An 18,253-nucleotide genomic window follows, 5' to 3' on the forward strand; every position below is an offset into this window, starting at 1 on the left:
TTCCATGACTTCCAGGCAAACAAAGGGCCAAAGAAAAATAATTCCCTTGCTCAGGAGCTTACCATGCAATTCCCATTGAATTATCCTAGGTTACCCAGATTAATTGGAGGGACGACTAAGAGAGACTGCCGGCTCGCAGAGGCTTTTGTGGTAAAAATCAGATCATGAACATCATTTTCTAGGATAAGATATTGCTTAAACACTATCTAGCTGCCATTACACATCCTCTAGGTGAACCATCTCTAGTCATTCTGAATACAAAGACCAGACTAATCTGTTTGCTATAAAAAGAACTGGATTGCTTCACCAGCATTTTTCATCAATCACCTCTCCTCTTCACCTATATGCTCATACCCACATACCTCTCTTAGGTCACACCACAAGGCTGTCTTCCTGCAATGCTCTTAAAACTCAGAGGTGGGGAGTCTGTTCCTTTACACTGTGATCTGCATTTTATTCCACTATGGGATGAATCCACAGAGTTATCCAAAAGGGTTGAAGAAACATCTTTTCACCTGGTTTTACTAAGGAAATGTTCTCAGCGAGAACTCGGGTGTCCTTTTTCACTTCATGTCCTCTTTTACTACAGCTCTGTCTGCTCCCAGCTCTGACATACCAGTTCCAGTGACATCTCCTCTGCGCCGGGTTGTCGATACGCACAAAAACCAAATTCATTCACTGAAAATGTAAACTATAAAGGCAAAAAGCTATGAAGAAGTTAACAGTTGCAACATCTACCAGACTGAGGATTAAGAAGTACTCGCAGACCTGCATTTCTTTAAGTGATGTTTTCATTTCGCAGGATAGACATATTCCTGAAGAAAATGCCTACAACCAAGATTTCAAAAATTAGGTGCCTAAGATTAGGCTCCTAAACCCATAATTAAGTCTTGAAGTAAATGGCCTGATTTTCTTGAGTGTTGAACACACAGCTGCTCAGACCGCCTTCATTAGGAACAGAGGGATGCAAGGCTCTTCGAAAAAAGGGAATGAAGAAAGAAAAAAGTCAGGACACTTGCTAGGGTACATTATGGTGGGATGAAATAGCTAGCTTGAAGTCAGTACTTTCAAAAATGGTTGCCTTCATCCTTTTTACATCAGTTTCAAGCCTACTGCCCAACACATTAAATACTGAAAAGAAAATTATACCTGTGTACATGCATGCATGAATTTACCCTTCAATTCCATTTAAAAGCATTTTTCATAATAATATAGAAAGATATTGACTGTAGGAAAAAACCCACCACAGTATATGAGGAGATGAAGTCAGATCTTAGTACCACGATATGAGCCAAGTCCTGTACGGGTCAGATTTGTTCATTGTATCAAACCCTGATTTTACAGAGACAGTGCACGTTTCTCGAGCCCTGCTCTAGCTCCACTGGCAGGGTTAGGCCCACTGGGATTCAGTCCCATTCCAAATCTGTATAGATTTAACAGTGCATTTACAAAGGACCTTTCTACAATGAGGTTTGACAGAACTTACATTAATCTCTCAAAACTACAGCCATTTCATTACTGCAGGATACGTAGTCAATTTACATACTAATAACAAAACTGTTATGAAAACATTAAATTACACAAAGCAAGATCAACACAATTTTGGTCAGCTATACAGCATTAGGGTCAAGAGTCTTTTCATATCAACCTTTGTTTCCCTTAAACAAAAAGCTGTCTAAGAACCTTTCCAAGGCTTTATTGGATTAAAATGATGATAATTATAGAACTGAGATGAACCCAGTGGCTCTCTCGTAATGGAATACAGCCAGTTCCAGCTACTTGGATGCCAGCACAACTTGGCAGGGACCCACAGACATTGTTCCTTCATCGCCTTTTTTTTTGCCTGTCTCCAGGGAGGAGGTGCCTTCTCTCCAGGTCCCAGGCACCCTCACAGGCAGCAGAAACTAGCGGTATTGCAGGCAGGGTAGGAAAACCCAGTACTCGAAGGAGTAGTGAAGAAGGAGAGTGACCAATGTTTGCAAAACAGCAGAAGGATCTCTGAGGAAAACTTGTGCCATAAAGGTTTTGGGATAATGGAGGATTTTTAGGTTTCGTAGCGATTTCAGAGTTTATTTCAACAGACACTGCATTTTAATGTGAGGAGGGGAAGGTAAAAAAGTAGAGATGATGGATCTACTGCTAAGAAAGAACTAATGTCAGCTACAGCATAAATCTGGCTATTTGGCCTTTCTGTACTCATGTTACGCTGTTGTCAGGTGGACAGTGTCTGCTTCTTTTAGCTTACTTTCCAAACAGGAATCAGTTAATTATTCTACAGATTCTAAACTAAGAGGGCATATATACCTAATGATAAAGGCACTAGGTGAATCTCTAGTCACTACACAAAGGAGGGAGTACAAGGGAGGACAAGTGCAGGGGAGACGAGCAAGACAGAATTCAGCCAATTATTCTGCAGTAGAACAGTAGGGGGGAGACTGCCAATTTTTCGTTGATGGAGTACTGACACCGGCCACCTATGACAGTGATAAAGTCTTCTTCAGTGGAAGTTAGGAATGAGTTAATAAAACAGCCATCAGGGTTGGTACTGTCATAACTGATCCAGCCTCAGCACAGGTCCCTCAGAATGACAGCAGCAACCCTGAGCCTTTTTTTCGAAGCTAAACGATGCTTTTGACACCCATGGCTACATCAGTAGCACTATAAAGGATCACAGCTGTTCTGCAAAATATTTTGCAAAAGGCAATTCCGCTGCACAAGTGATTAGGGCAAAGAGGAATAAAACACAAGATCTTCTTAGGAGGAGCAGCCTAGACAGAATATCTAAGTCTGCAGCCTGGAAAGCTGTGGTCTGCCATCGGCACACCTTCAGCCACAGTACAGAAAAGATTTCTTAGGTGCTGCGAAACCCCTCTCAGGAGCAGTGCACAGGGCTACGTGCTTGGGAAGGAGATGGCGAGGGAGAGAAAAAGTTACATAAAACGTCTTTGACAATTAAAATTCTGCTGACAGCAATCTCACACAACATCACTGGTGGAAGGAATCACTCTGGAGAAGCAGTTACACGCCACGGTACTGTTGTATCTTAGACATGTCCTGGCCACTTGATGCCTGTACAGGCATTTAGCAGAAGCTAGAAATAATCACGACTCTGAAGGCAATTTTTATGCCAAGCAGAGTTCTAAAACTTCCTTAAAAAAATATCCACATAAACATCACTAAAGGTCACTACCAATCACCTGTCCCTTGCTTTGGGGAATGAGGGAAGGGGAGGAAAAGATCAAAATCATTACCTGAATGGACTTATAAAATCTCACCTTTTGGAGCTGTTCCAAAGTGCCTCTTAGCCACTGTTTCGGTTGGAAAGAGCAAAGAAGAAACGTTAAAGGTAGGAGGAGAATATACAAACAGTTACAGAAAATACAAGTTTTGTCAACTTGTTTGACTGTCATCCCTTTGATGCAAGGGACACAGATTCCAAGCAGCTTGAATGCTGCAGAACAAACTATCTCAATAACCAGCGGCTTCCAGCAGCGGCTCTTTCCAATCTAGATAGAGCAGCAAATTTAATAACTTCTTTAAGCCCTCCACTTTTTTCTTACCTCTACTCAGTTGGATCCATAGAAAACAACTGGTATTTCAATTGATGCCTAAAGAGAACTTTTGTTCCTTCGCTGGCCATGTGACAGGACTCCATGACTTTCTCTAGTACAGGGTTTTGATGGCATGTAAAAAGTGAAATGTCTTAAATACCTACAATGCACAACAGCCCCCTCCAGCGCTACGAAACTGGTGTGTTAACCCCCCAGTGCAGAATTTGGTGCCACCTGCTAAGAAGCAAATTCAAGACATACAAAAACTTTTAAGAAATTCTACTCCTTTTCCATATCCTAGTGAGGAAGTTTTATCTTTATTTAAGACACAGAACCAAACAGATGATGGAAACAGTTTCCCTGCTTTGGAGGCAGAGCTTCCCAGGGCTGTTTCACACAGGCGCAGCACCTTTGCATGACCTCTAAGTCAGCAGTTCTCAGCAAGACAGAGGACAGTGCAGCTCCGGGGAGGGCCAGGCACAGCTCTGAGCACTCAGCCTCTTCGCTTGGATGTTAATCTTGCTGAAATGCAGAAAAAAAATTAACAAAAATGAAAGCCCTCTCCCCTTACATTACAAAGAAAAGAGAGAAGCATTTGAAAAGCTGGAACGGAACTAGTCCGCATGATCCTGCTAATTTCTAGGGACTGACTTTCACCAAGGAGATAAGAGTAGGAGTAGGAATGAGTTTGTCACGGACTTCGTGTACCATCTACAGAACAGCATTTGGCATTTCTTGCTTATATGTCAAATGCGTGCCTCTGCAGTATTCCAGATACAGTTTCTGATATTTTTTTTTTAAGAAGAATTTAATCCTGACTTAACAAAAGTGATAAATAGATCATCTGTTTACAGGGCAAATCATGAACATACCAATAGAGAAGTACTATCAAGCTGCTTAAAACCTACCATACCTGCATAAGGGGAAAATTATTCTCAAGATCTTGGCCTGTCTGCCCGAGTTTCAAGGAATCCGCTGTGGCGTTGGGGACATCTGTTTTGCAGCTGTCAATGATTTTAGCAATCACAAACTTTATCTCTAGAGTTTGGCAACAGAGGTAGAATCTTGTGATTCTATTACTGATCCTCAGAGCTCTGTAAATCCAAGCTCTACACCTTTCATAGTATCCAGTTGCCTTGTAAAACGAATTCTTTACCAAAACCAAATCATTACCTAATACCAATATCCCCAGACAACTTCAGAATTCAGCTGTACATAATATATGTTTATATATTGTTGTCCTGGTTTCAGCTGGGATAGAGTTAATTTCCTTCCTAGTAGCTGGTGCAGTGCTGTGTTTTGGATTTAACATGAGAATAATGTTGATAACACACCGATGTTTTGGTTGTTGCTGAGCAGTGCTTACACTAGTCAAGGACTTTTCAGCTTCCCATGCTCTGCCGACTGAGCCGGCTGGAGGGGCACAAGACGCTGGGAGGGGGCACAGCCAAACTGGCCAGAGGGACATTCCATACCATGGGACCTCATGCTGTGGCTTTCGGCTCAGTCCCTAAACTGGGGAAAGCTGGCCAGGGGGGCCGCTGCTCGGGGACTGGCTGGTCATCGGTCGGCGGGTGGTGAGCAGTTGCCCCACTTGTTTTTCCTGGGTTTTGTTCCTCTCTTTCTTTTTTGTTGCTTTCCTTTTCATTACAATTTTGTAGTAGTAGTAGTAGTAGTAGTAGTAGTAGTAGTAATTTCCTTTTGTTTCATTTCATTTATTTCAATTATTAAACTGTTCTTATCTCAACCCATGAGTTTTCTCACTTTTGCCCTTCCAATTCTCTCCCCCATCCCACCAGGGGGGAGTGAGCGAGCGGCTGCATGGTGCTTGGTTGCCAACTGGGGTTAAACCACGACGATTGCGTACAAGAGACTTGAAGCACACTGTAAATCTTTATGGCAGTAGGCTTATATGCAGCTTCTGAGAGATTTTGATAAAATGCTAAGGAAGGGTCTGGCACTGTTGTGCCAGATATTGCAAATATCATAGAATTAAACAAAATCAAAATAATTTTATGGCCTCAAATACTGATGTGCACTTGTCACAGAACTCTTCCATCAGTTTCTGGGCATAAAGTGATGTAACAGTGAATGGTATCTAGTGAAGGTACTGCTGTACGATACATTGCATTGGTGAATTTCACCTCATCTCACAATTTAACTTTTCGACAAAGTAGCTGTTTGCCAGAGCCACGTGGATATCATCAAACAGCACACGTGGTGCAGTAACAGTGTACCCGCAGAATCTCAGGCTCTTGCAAGCCAACCTCAAGTGTGCAGTGAGTTGAGAAGGCCCTAAAGAATGGTTTTAGACCTACCAAATTCATCCTACGATGAGGCATCGGTGCAAAGTGAATTGTTCTCCCTCTAACTGGAAGACAAATGCTACAAATTTCACCAGGTCTGACAAATATAAGCAAGAGGTTTCAATCCAAACGTTGCTACCAGGTAGCTTCAAAAATAGCCTGAAAAATGTTAAGACAAGCACTTAGGACCTCTACAAGGTGATGTGTCCATGTCCAATAGTAAAAATCCCTTGTTGGACATGGGTTCTCTGGCACCACATGAATTTCCAAAAAGTCAGTGGTATAATGACTTTGGCTAGTTTTTACAACCAGAAAAAGTTGCTCAGTCTTTCAGAATACTAACTTTTATTTTAAAGACAATTATTACACTCTTACTGAGTATCACAAAACAGTTTCTCTATTATTTCCCATAATGGCATAAGCTCTGGCCAAATTTCACTACCTGGGTTTAAGTCAGGTTTCAGAACAGATTTTTTAAAAATGAGGGAGAGAGAGGGAGAAACAAAAACCTGCAGTTGCTGAATTATGCTAATTATAATGACATTAGATATTCACAGTTGTTACAGGAATATTGTGCTTTGTGATTTACTGGGAGAATCAGGCAAGATTCAGAATACTTCATGATTCACTTGCTAATATCTTCCTCAGGCTTTGGCTCTAAGGTGCTGCTGGGAACGACACCACCTCAGATAATGAAAGCCGGACACGCTAATCATGTCCTGTTTGGCACCTAGCATGATATTATGACAATAGATACCACATCCAAAGTCTTATGCACTTTAGAGATAAGAGTTCAAATGGATCGTTGTATTTACGTAGTTTTACAGCTATTGTTCACTCATGAGAGGAGATACTTACCCAGGGCCTGAGGATACACTGAAGAGCCTCAAAGGATTATAAAGAGGCCGTTAACGTATTACACAGAAAATGATCACAACCCTCCACTCCTGAATCTGACACTGACTTTCATAGTTTCTGCTTCTCTTGGTCATTTCAGATGACTGAAAACACTTTTTGTACTACCTGCATTTTCCAAATTCTACAGGCAAATCTTATCCTGCTGAGAATTCATAGGCCTCCCTCCCTAATCTCCACGAGACATTCTGCCTTAAATGCTACTGTCTTGTTTAGGTTGGCAGTCGTGCCTGTGACAGCTCTATACACTACCTTCTGGAGCTCCCCAGCTCCACAGAATACTCGTGCTTGTTTTGCAGATGGGGGAGGGTTGCCATATGCCAATGCAGTAGCAATTTTTGACTCACAGTCAAGAGCATCCAAAAAAGTCAGTATGCAGGATTTTCTGCCATATGGAGGAATTGCGATTTGGCCTTTTCTCTAGCTGTATCTCATTAAGCAAAAGGGAAAGAAAAAGGGGAGGCCGTTCTTTTCTTCTTTGCAAATCTTGCCCCAGAGTTCATCTTCATTTGAAAGACAGCATTCATTTCTGGTACCTAGAAAACCAAGTCAGAGCAGAAGGAAGTTGTAAGAAGCTAGGTGATTAAGGACAGCAGTCTCTCCAATTCAACAGGTTTTCTTTAAGTCTTTTACACTTTGAATATGACTTCTTTCAGGGAAGAGGGAGAAGGCTAGGACTGGTTCTGCTGGGCTCAGAAAGACCAGAGTAGAAAAAGGACAGCACCTTCCATAAAGTCTGTAATGGTGCATTACCTACAGTAAAGCTATTTTATTACCTCCATAGACTGCAGCATTTTGAAGGGGTCACTAATCGCACTTCCCTGATCCTTGTGGGTTCTGCAGTCTGTTTTGCTCAATGTGGGAGGTTTGTTTAATCTGAGACTTTGCTGGGATTTTGCCTTTATTTTTTTATAGAAACTAATGTGGTATTAACATAATGCAGACATTTGTGCTTTAACTTTACAGAGCCAATATCATGGCTAGTGTACAAACAGGAAAGCAATCAGATAGACGTTTAGAAGTTATAAAGATACATAGAAACCTCAAAGCTGCTCCGCTTCCTTACGATCTTCCTCAATGTAGAAAGATGTCAGGAGGAAAAAACCTCCTCCAAAGACACCAACAAAAGCACACACGATGAAGCTGTACTGCATGCTCCAGAAATTCCACTGGAATGAGTGAGCATTCTTGGCCTGGATAGCATTGGAGATCTAGGGCGTGAACAAGGCTGTCATTAGTCTGGGATAACACCATCGTCCTCTCTTGGTTTAAGCAGACTGTTTACAGTGTGGTACTTGAAAAGAATGAAACTAGGCAGATAGGGACGAAAAGCCTGCTCCAAAGTTTGTCAAACCCAGTACCCAATACACCTATCCTTCACTGCTGTCCAGCTTCCATTTGGTCAAGGAATCTCATGTTCTTTTATACTTTCAGTGCCTCCAGTCACAAGAGTAGGAAATACCGCAACCAATGTTTATAATGTTTGGTAAACATTAACTCATTTTACCATTTTCTAGCCCATCTCCAGACAGCTAGCACAGGACAGACGTTTGGCAATGACCTTTATCACTTCTTGATGTTATTCGATAACTTTATCCATCCCTAAACAGCATCAAATGGATAGAAACAGGGGATTAGCATCAATACAGGCACAAGCAGCAACACTCATTGAAAAGGGAAGAGCTGGAAATTAATTTGAGAGACAAGAGTGGAGTCTGCTTTGGAGCCAAAAGGCATTTGAGGAGTCATGGAGTGACATTATGAGGAACTGGGAAGAAGAAGATACGAGGCAGCTGCTTTTGCACTGGCTGGAGGATGAGGTTGTAAAAGCTATAAATGATACATGTGAATTTTATTTTTGTAGACAGAAAGAAAAGGTGATTTCAGGAAACTCAGTAAGATTCAATACTTAGCCCAGGAACTTAAAATCTCTTGTTAGCATAAACAAAAAGATGAATGTTGAATGCAGTCATTTTTATTCCCACATTTGTTCCTGATGGCTAGAATACGCTACGTGACTTGAAATACACAAATATGAGACTCTTCAACCTTTGCTGGGTTCAGTATGATTATTTATGACAGTTTAGGCAGACAAGAGCAAAATCAACTCTAAATGGGCACCTAGGGACTACAGCAAGCATAATGGCCAAAATACAGACCTAATGCATTTAATTTTAAAATGCCTAGTAAGAAAATCTCTGCAGCGCCGAGGGAAGAAAAACAGACTCTGAAAAAGACTATTCTCTGACTCTCCAGCCAGTGTTTAAGCTAAAGGGTTAGCTGAAGCAGGTTAGTAAACAATAGCAAGGCATGAATGCAGAAGATTCGGTGGTTAATCAACAGCGGACATGGGCAGCGTTGGTATATTGGTTCACAGAAGCAGTCCAGAAGACAATGTTGTGCTCGTTGCACAGGACCCCACTTGGACATACAGCAGTTTTATTCCTGGATTTATTGTCTCTGTTCTTTGCAAAGTCGCAAGGTTACCTGAGGTTAATCTCATCTGGATAAGCTTTTTTTGTCTTCACACTTTTCCATTAGCTGCTATTTAAGGCAACTGCATGCAAGGTACTGCATAAGAAGTATTCTGCACGCAGTTACTAGCAGGATGGAGCAGCACATTCAGCAGAAAAGAAGTGCACATTCAGAAGGAAGCCTCAATTCTGTCTGTGCTCAAAGATGGCAAAGAACAGTGGGTAAGAGATACATTTTCATCTTTCAGGCAGGAAGCATAAATCAATAGAATAGTCAAAGAAGAGAGAATGCACAGGACGTATTTCAGCTTTTAAGGTACCTCCCATTTTTGCGTATCATTTCAGCCATTTTTCACAACACAGGGATGCGGGTTATTATGTTCCCCCATGCATACAGCCAAATCAGTGTCAGGGCAATAGTTTCATAATACACACCAACGAGCAAAGTGATTTCTTCATTTGCCAAAAAAAGAGAGCCAGCAGGAGGAATGTCTCAGCGAGAGAGGGCTGTCTTCTCTGCCAGACAGATTACACAGTTGAGACTCTGGTTTTCACCCAGTTGAGGACAAGGGGGATCTCCTGCCTGCTGGACCCGAGCAGGCACAGCTCACTCGGGCATTTCTGTCTGGCCCTGTCTAACCCTAACACTGCTAACATGTCACAAAGAAAGAAGAGATATTCCTGAGGTGAACTTCTTAAAATAAAATTCCATATGAACAAAACTTTAAAGCAACAACAACGACGGTGACTCGCTGTCTCTCCCGTGTCCGGTAAAGCAGAAAAATCAAAGCGGGCGATCGGTTAGCTACTGTGTGCTGAATTACTGTGCCTTAAATCAAAAACAATGAAGGAAGGAAACAACACTGACAGATATCATCCACTGGAACTAAAACAAATGAACTGCAAGGAGAAAACAGTATTAGGCTGCTTTGTCCAGAAGCACCTAAGATCAAGTGAATGTAGGAAGGGCAAAGAAATCAGTTCTCAAGCAATATGGGAGTCCAAGGTTAAGGTAATTTGAGACCAGAGCTTTGAATGCCAAGTAGTATCAAAAGGCAACCACTGCAGTCACTCTTGTTCTAATTTTCAACAGATCATTGACTAATTGCAAGATTTCAAACCTTAACTTTGAACTAAGAATTTAAGGTTTGAAACTAAGGTTTCAAGATATAAAATGGTATTTGATTAATTTCCATGAAGCTCCTCACAAACTTCGCAGAAAGTGCTTAAATCCAAGTATAATACCCATGACACTGTCTTTGCAAAAATGTATGCCTTCAAAAATTTATGAGTTTGCGAATTTAAAATCAAAATAAATTTCTACACATTGCATGGAACTACTCACACCTACAGGTATAGGACTATATTCTACACACCTGCAGTGTCACAGGACCAGAAGTTGCATGCACGTAAAAATGTTTAGGAAAAGGTCTTTCTGTATTCTAGTATTCAAGGCCACCAATCTGAGTAACTTCTAATTTTGGACCAGGAAGTGCCTACAATCTGTGAATGTCTATCTTTCAGTTTCTAAAAGTTTTACCCTAAGGAAAGCTCAATAAGCAGAGGATTCACTTACGATCCCAATGAGATATGGGCTGCCTGCATCTCCCAGCAAATGGCTCACCAAAATCTGCAGAGCAATAGCTGTAGACTGCTGTCTTGGTGTCACAACATACTGAAACAAAACACAACCCACAAGAGAATGGCTATTAACAGAGTGAATCTCATGAATGGCTAACTACTTATATAACATCCTAGAGAGATGAATATATTCATTTTTATATATTTCATATTCAAACACTGTTTACAAGTTTGGAGACAGAGAAGTTACTCTGAGCAAAAGAGTACACTGGATGTTTTGTTGAGGAAAAAAAACATTCAAGAAAGCAACACACGAGGGGGAATGACAATAAAGTAGGAAAAACATGACTCCCCTGCCTCCATTCGTAGAGTCACAGCAGCTTGCACGGATTCACTTGGCCATGCAACTAATAGAAACCTCCAACCAGTAACCCGTCCAGTTGTACTGATTTACTAATGAGGAGATTCAGCGCTGACAGCCTCTGAGAAAAACCTCTTAGGACACTGTGTCAGCAGGCACGGTCTAGACTGCTGGGGGGAAACTGAGGTACCTGGAACCTGAAGTAGCTGCCATGGCTATAAAGGATGTCAGATGAGACCTTGCAGACCACATGAAGACAGAGGGAGGGGACCCAACCTGGCAGACCAGAAGGTGGCTGATGGTGCTTTGATGATAGCTCTGATGGCAGAAGTTTGCTGCTTGTAACTGGATAGCACCTGAGATATAGCTTGTCCAGTAACAATACCTCAAAATCATTATGCTTTTGAGTGCACACAGTTTAAATAACAAGTTGAAGATGTGGCACACATTCAGAACACGGCAAAGCATCACATAGATTAGAACTATTTTTTAAAATGAAATATAGTCATTTTGGGGTAAAGGGCTTTATGTCTGTGATACTGAAGATCAACTGTGCCTGAAGAAGTACAGTAGGATTCTATGGAGATTGTGTCTCTCTCTTTCACTAATACATTTATGCAAAAAAGCATCTCAGTCAGAATGAGACAGAAGAGACAGAAGCAATTTTAAACCTTCACACCTTTGTTTTCCAACAGCTTGCTTATATCAAGGACAAAATGTTTAATATCCTCCCACTCCTCTACACCCCAACTTGATTTTGTTTGGAAACTGATCTGAACATCCCTTAGGGCGTCTCAAACACTAATTAATAGGGTGACTGGTGTTTTACCAAGAGACAAACTCAAGGTATATAAGCTATTGTGGCTCTATAGCTGCCTTCAAAGAAACACTAATACGCATGACAAGTTGGGTTTAGAGGGAAAAAAAAGCTGCTCTCACATTTAACTTAGAGTTTTATTATAATTCTTTGTGTTTAAAGAGGCCTCAGAATATTAGATAAAAAATATTTACCTACCACTAAGATGTAGCTATATCACAATAGCAACATCAATGCCACATCTTTAGTGTGGGCGGAACTCCATTAATGGACATTAAAACAGGCGGGTAAGGAAGCAACATTGTCCAAGACACCAAGGTTGATTACTCTTGTGAGAATAAGAGCAAAAAATACTTCAGTGCCACATGCAGTCAGGACCTATACATACCAGTAAGTTACAGCATTTTAACTATACTGAAACTACAAATCCATAGCACAGATGCAGAAACAGGAAGGACAATAAGCTATATTAATGTGGACAATAAGCTATGTTCACAGAATCATAGAATCATTAAGGTTGGAAGAGACCTCTAAGATCATCAAGTCCAACCGTCAACCCAACACCCCCATGCCCACTAAACCATGTCCCTCAGCGCCTCATCTACCCGTCTTTTAAATACTGCCAGGGATGGTGACTCAACCACTTCCCTGGGCAGCCTGTTCCAATGTTTAACCACTCTTTCAGTAAAGACATTTTTCCTCGTGTCCAAATGTTAATGTAATGGTTTGCATTCAGGGGTGGATGGACAGAGGATTCTGTAGCACTGCATTCCTTTCCCTCTTGCAGCCCCCCCATCTGCAGGAGCTAGCATGACATACATTCTTCGTCTGAAGATTGGAGCACATATAGAATCAAAACACCTAAAAAATGTTATTTTTATAAAAACCCATTCATAGAATAATGCACGATTTACATCTTGTAGCTTAAGTAACATGCCAAGCTTTTTCCATTGCTATGGTTTTCATGCTGTATGTCTCTCTCACAAACCTATTTCTACCATTTTCTCTCGTGTTTGACAAGATGTATGTGCTGCAGAGTCTTCCCTAAAACGCAGCTCTTCTGGGGGGTGCCAATTTGGATAATTTTTCTCAGCAAGGTCACCTATTTTCACAAGGCTTGTATGAACTCAGGTCTTCCTGAGGTGTCTTTATCAAACTTGGTTGAAATCCATGGTTTCAAAACTTAAAGAGAAAGCAGACACAGACTGTAGTAAGTCTTGTTTCCTTAGGAAGTGAGGCTATGAATCCCATTTAGATTTAACAGAGCATGTGATGTAAGATGAGAAAGAAAATAGACAGATTTCCCCCAACACAATTAGCAAAAATTATAGCCAACTTTGCTATCTGTCCTCTTATCTCTGCCTAGTAAACCCTTCTTGTAGCCAGGGTTTTCTAAGCAGTAACATGCCTTACACCTTGCTGGAATGCCAGAAACACAGCAATGAGCTGTGACATCCTTTTTTCTACGGCCAAATTTCCTCTGTTCATATTGCAGCCAGTTTCAGTAAAGAACCAGTCCACGTTGGCAGCACCCCTCTTAGCCAGAAATGGCCGCAAACTTGGATACACAAATCACTCAACATCTTAAAACAGCATCTTTGCACCCAGTAAGAGTACTCTATACAATGCAGTTTTATTAAAAGATACAACCTCCTTCCTTACTTTGTACACACACAGCTAGCTTGTATCCCTTTCCATTCCTAGTCTCTCCAAAGTTGGTATTTCTAACCATGGATGGAACATTTATTTTTCATTAGGAATATTTAGATAGAATGCTTCAACAATAATAAATATTAAACCAGGGATGCCTTGGAGATCTCTTCAGAGTTACAGAAAACCACTTTAATGTCATGTTGCCATCACACTGCGTCCAGTCCCCTGCCAGTGTAAGAACAGAGTCATGTGAGGCTGATCTGGAGGCTGAAATCCTTGTCATCCATGGGATGAAGGAACAGTCCAACAGCTCCTCCTCACTGTGGTCATGGCACACTTTGGCCTAGACTGAGGGCATGCAGTCCACCCAAGTTTTGTTTTCTCTCAGAACCTGCCTGGAGTGCCAGTTGAGCATCTGCACTTTGGGAACAGGCTCTTGTACAGAAAGAGAGATAAAGAAACTACCGTGGAAAACTCTGAGCTTGGGAAGTAGACCTTGCTATGACAGACTGTACTAGACTGGAGACTGTCAGTTCTTGGCTCTCCAAGGATATCACGTCATCTGTCCTAGGCTCAGATTTCTTTTCTTTTACTGATAATGACAGGCTGTTTGAGAAATACAAATCAAATATTATTATGCACTTACTATATTGTGGGCATTGCAGGCATGAGAAAAGATAAATGCACTTTCGCACTCTCAGTCCTCTGCACTGCTTCCTTACCACATTTATTTAATATCTCATATCTGTAACTACAAGAGACACGTGGAACAAAGCTGTAGCAAGAAAAATGGAAGAGAAGGCTAGGACATTTCCAGTAGTTACCAGGCTCATACAAACTCTGCCTGTACTATTATTCAGGTTCTTCTGCACAATGGAAACCATATGCAAGAGCTCAATGTGCTGTAGGATTCGCTAGGAAAAGAAGTAACCAAACACACACAGGGACTTTGAAATAGCCACAGCATCCTGCCTGTCCACAGTGACTGCCCAGTTACCTATGCCATGTCAACAATGCAGATGACATCCTACACGCTGTCATCTCCTAGGAGATGCCAGTCCAGATGCCTTGACAGATAAGCAGGGTGCCCCAAACAGATATAGTTTGCCAACTGTGTTGTGCTGTCTCTGGAGGTTTTAGAGATCATCCTGCAGACTATGTGACAGAGCTGTCAGCTAACAAAGCAGATGGAACAGACAGGCTGGTAAACGCTTCTATACCTCCCAGGGCACTTCCAAACAAAGACGGGGACATGTTGGTAGCCTTCCCAAACCTCATATTAGCTTCCAGTTCCAGCATCTCCTACGCTTTTAGCTGCCAAAAACCTAAAAGACAGAGTCCCATTACCTCACAGATGGCAAACATATTTCATAAGGGATACTCCATGTACAGCCTCCCGGTAAGCCAGCGTATTGTAAGCAAGGCAGCTACAGCACGTCTCCACTTGCACATTATGACTGTAGTTGTACAGTAGATACCTTCAGGTTTACAGTTGAATAAGGGGCACAAAGGTTGCTACATGCAATGCATCGTGATGTACTAGCCACAAAGGAAGAAAGTCCTTATCATTCAGTCAGCATCTTCCTTTGTCTTCAGCTCCACAGGTCGCAGGATAAATTAATTCCTAGCTACATTGTCTGGCTAGTAGTGCCATGTGGGAAGAAAGAAAAGTCGTTTTCATGGCAAAATAAGAACATGCATTAGCAAATCCAGCCACATTATCAGAAATCCTACCAGTTCACATGGGAAACAACACAAAAAGAGAAATTACTGTCGTTATCTATGAGACCCTTCAGTCAATGTAATAGCAGTAATACACTGAACCCATGGGTTTTCAGTAGGATGAAACAGAACTCCCAAATAAGATTGCCACTGAATGAGCAGACATCCATATATTCAGCTGAATTCCATCATTTTTCTGATAAAACAATTAGTAACATTCAGAATTCAAGAGATCCAACCCAAAACACGCTCATGGTAATATACTGAATGTCTGCTCTTAGGGGGAACACACCACTACAGAGCTCAGCTCTGCCAAACTTTTCACCTTCCCACTTGTTGCCAATTGATGCAATATTGCTTGTACCTAAACCAAAAGATTGTAAAATAAATACAAATGAGGGGTGTCAGTCACTCGGGAGACAAGAACTTCCTCCACTTCTGGATTTACGTGGATCCAGGATACGGCAATGACGCTCCCAATAGACTTCCTGCAGGCTGCAATATGATGCAGCATTCCCTAAGCAAGATGAGACCTGAGTGATTGACCTGAAGGAAAGCACAGCTCCTTGCAGACTTTGCTGTTTGGGTTCAGAAAGGAATTGAAGGGAAGAGCTGACAGTAATCACCTGCCTTACTTTCCCCATCGTGTATCAACAGTATCTAACTCGGTGATGTCACCTTCCTCCTTAACAATGACAGAGGAGAGAATTAAAATGCAGTTGTAGGAGTTCAAAGAAAAGTAAATTGAGAAACTTTAAAAAAAATCCTTCAATGGTGCCTCAACCGATGTAAAAAGAATACTAATTGTAATAGTACTTGGTTCTGTTGCAAAAAAACAGTTATTTCAAAATAAAATGAAATAGAAGCTAATAAAAAATTTCATGTTGAACCAGTGACAGTTTTTCTGTACCTGTTCACTGCTTCAAGGCTACAGCTCTTCTCTCAGAGGATAATTGTTTCTGGCCATCCTTCGAGAGTCAAAGAAGAAACAAAACCCTCTTGGTGCTGGCTGAGTTTTAAGCAGGCAACCAATTCACTAATGCTGACTGCAATTTATTTTTTTAATTAAAATTCCAGGGTGCAGAAAACTGACACATAGAGAGCAGTACCATGGAAGAGTAACTTGAGAACATAACGCAATAGTCAATATCAGCAGTGCTTTGTTGAAGAACCATGAAATGCAAGTTGTTTCATTCCTTCATCTCAATCAGAATGTAAAGAAAGATTCTTCAAGCTGTGAAGTGTGGGGATAAACTCATGTCAACAAGGCAAGGTCAAGTCAGTGGAAGGAGAGTTCTGTAGTGCTTCACAGCTAGTCCCTCTTGTCACTAGACGGTGCTCAGCATTTGGCTAGATACTTTCACATCCTTTTACACGGATGACTGTAATAGAGATACTTCTATCTCTGCTCAGCTTTTCTACCACTTGTTTTTAGGTAGCTGTTAGGAACACCAAGCAAGTTGTGTATCTGAGCAACTAAGACCACAGTGACAGCAACCTCAGTTGTAAATTTTCAATTCCTGTGGTAGCAAGCAATGATGACAGCCTTGTCTAGATATGAACAACACATGCGCCACAGGCTGCAAGTTTTCTTTACTGTCCTAAACTCTTGTGACATGTTATTATGCATCACTGCATGTTGTGCTACACACGAATGCTTTTGCTGTGGTTCTTATATGAAAGATTTATTATGACCGTGGAGTTTGCAGGAGCAATCTGCAAATAGACTTGAGCTCCCTTAGAATGAAAAACTATTACATAAAATGCCAGATGCTCACGCGACTCTTGCTTAGGCTCTCTTCAGCTACTTGTTTTCCATCATTAGCTTGAGGGTGGGAAACAGAGATTTCTGTTCTGCTTTGCCCTTACCTTTGTGTCTTCTCTCACTTGTCCTGATGGCTTTACACAATTTCCCTACTTTGCCTTCTATCAGTACCAACTGCATCAGCATTTTGCCCGTGCCACACTTGTCTCAACACTCTCTGTCTCTCAGGTAGCATCCTACTTGAAATGTTTGGGTTACAGTCACACCCACCGTTCTGCAACACAGTGATCCCACAGAAGAAGATTCTTCAAAGTAGAGTCTGGGTCTCATTTGTGAGACAGTACTCTACTCTTTGTAGAAAAGGATAGTGCCAATTTAAATGCTTTGTCTTATGCCCATGGGTAGCAACAAAAGGATTGTCAGTCATTTTAACAGCTCTGGCTTTGGTACTTAAATCAGCTTTCTGCAGTCTGATTACTAGATATGAACAAGGTAGACCATTTCCTTGCTTATTTGACTGATAAACTATATTCAGCTTGTTTATACTATGGATTTCCAAAAAAAAAAGTCATATAAACTACTTCATAAGACTGTGATGGTCTGCATAGTTCAGTGATACTAACAACAATATCTGTCCCATGTTTTACGCAGACACTGATTAGTGACTGTGGAGCTACAGCATAAACCAAAGGTGGCAAAATTTTTCCTTTGAGTAAAAACTCAGGTACATTAAAAAACGACTAACCCTAAAAGCCTTTGCAATGATAAAAAGAACTAGCTGCTCATTGATACCAAGACTTACCGTGCCACAAGATGTGTGCTTTTCACATCACTCCTTTCTAAAGAAAGTTACTGAAGACAGAATTCAAATGAAATAATGCACTGCTATTCTTCGGGCTTGTGGTGTCGGTCCTGGAATCCCCAAGAGTCTCATAAGCATCGCTGCTTGCCTAATGCTTTGGCAGTGTAGCACCACTTCTGAATTTCACTTGCAAGTGCTGGAATTTATCTGCACTGTGTTCTGGAATAAGGGAACTTGCTAATAGTTCACAGAATGATGAACTGTAATGGATTCACTAACTTTAGTTTACAGAATATTGACCTTCCC

The 18,253-nt window shown here is 41.3% G+C and overlaps 1 protein-coding gene across 1 annotated transcript in view; it reads right to left on the reverse strand.

The window, feature by feature from the left end:
• Positions 1 to 7,166: 7,166 nt before the first annotated feature.
• The window catches only part of SPNS3 (spinster homolog 3 (Drosophila)), a 30,864-nt gene continuing 19,777 nt past the window's right edge, over positions 7,167 to 18,253 (reverse strand). The window contains exons 10-12 of the mRNA XM_009319314.1: positions 10,823 to 10,921; positions 7,815 to 7,983; positions 7,167 to 7,308 (exon numbers count right to left, since the gene is read on the reverse strand). Coding sequence (XP_009317589.1) covers positions 7,816 to 7,983; positions 10,823 to 10,921 — 267 coding nt within the window. The 3' untranslated portion in view covers positions 7,167 to 7,308; position 7,815. The remainder of the gene's footprint in view (positions 7,309 to 7,814; positions 7,984 to 10,822; positions 10,922 to 18,253) is intronic.

This window comes from Pygoscelis adeliae, unplaced genomic scaffold (genome assembly GCF_000699105.1).
Source record: "Pygoscelis adeliae isolate BGI_AS28 unplaced genomic scaffold, ASM69910v1 Scaffold282, whole genome shotgun sequence".
NCBI lineage: Eukaryota > Metazoa > Chordata > Aves > Sphenisciformes > Spheniscidae > Pygoscelis > Pygoscelis adeliae.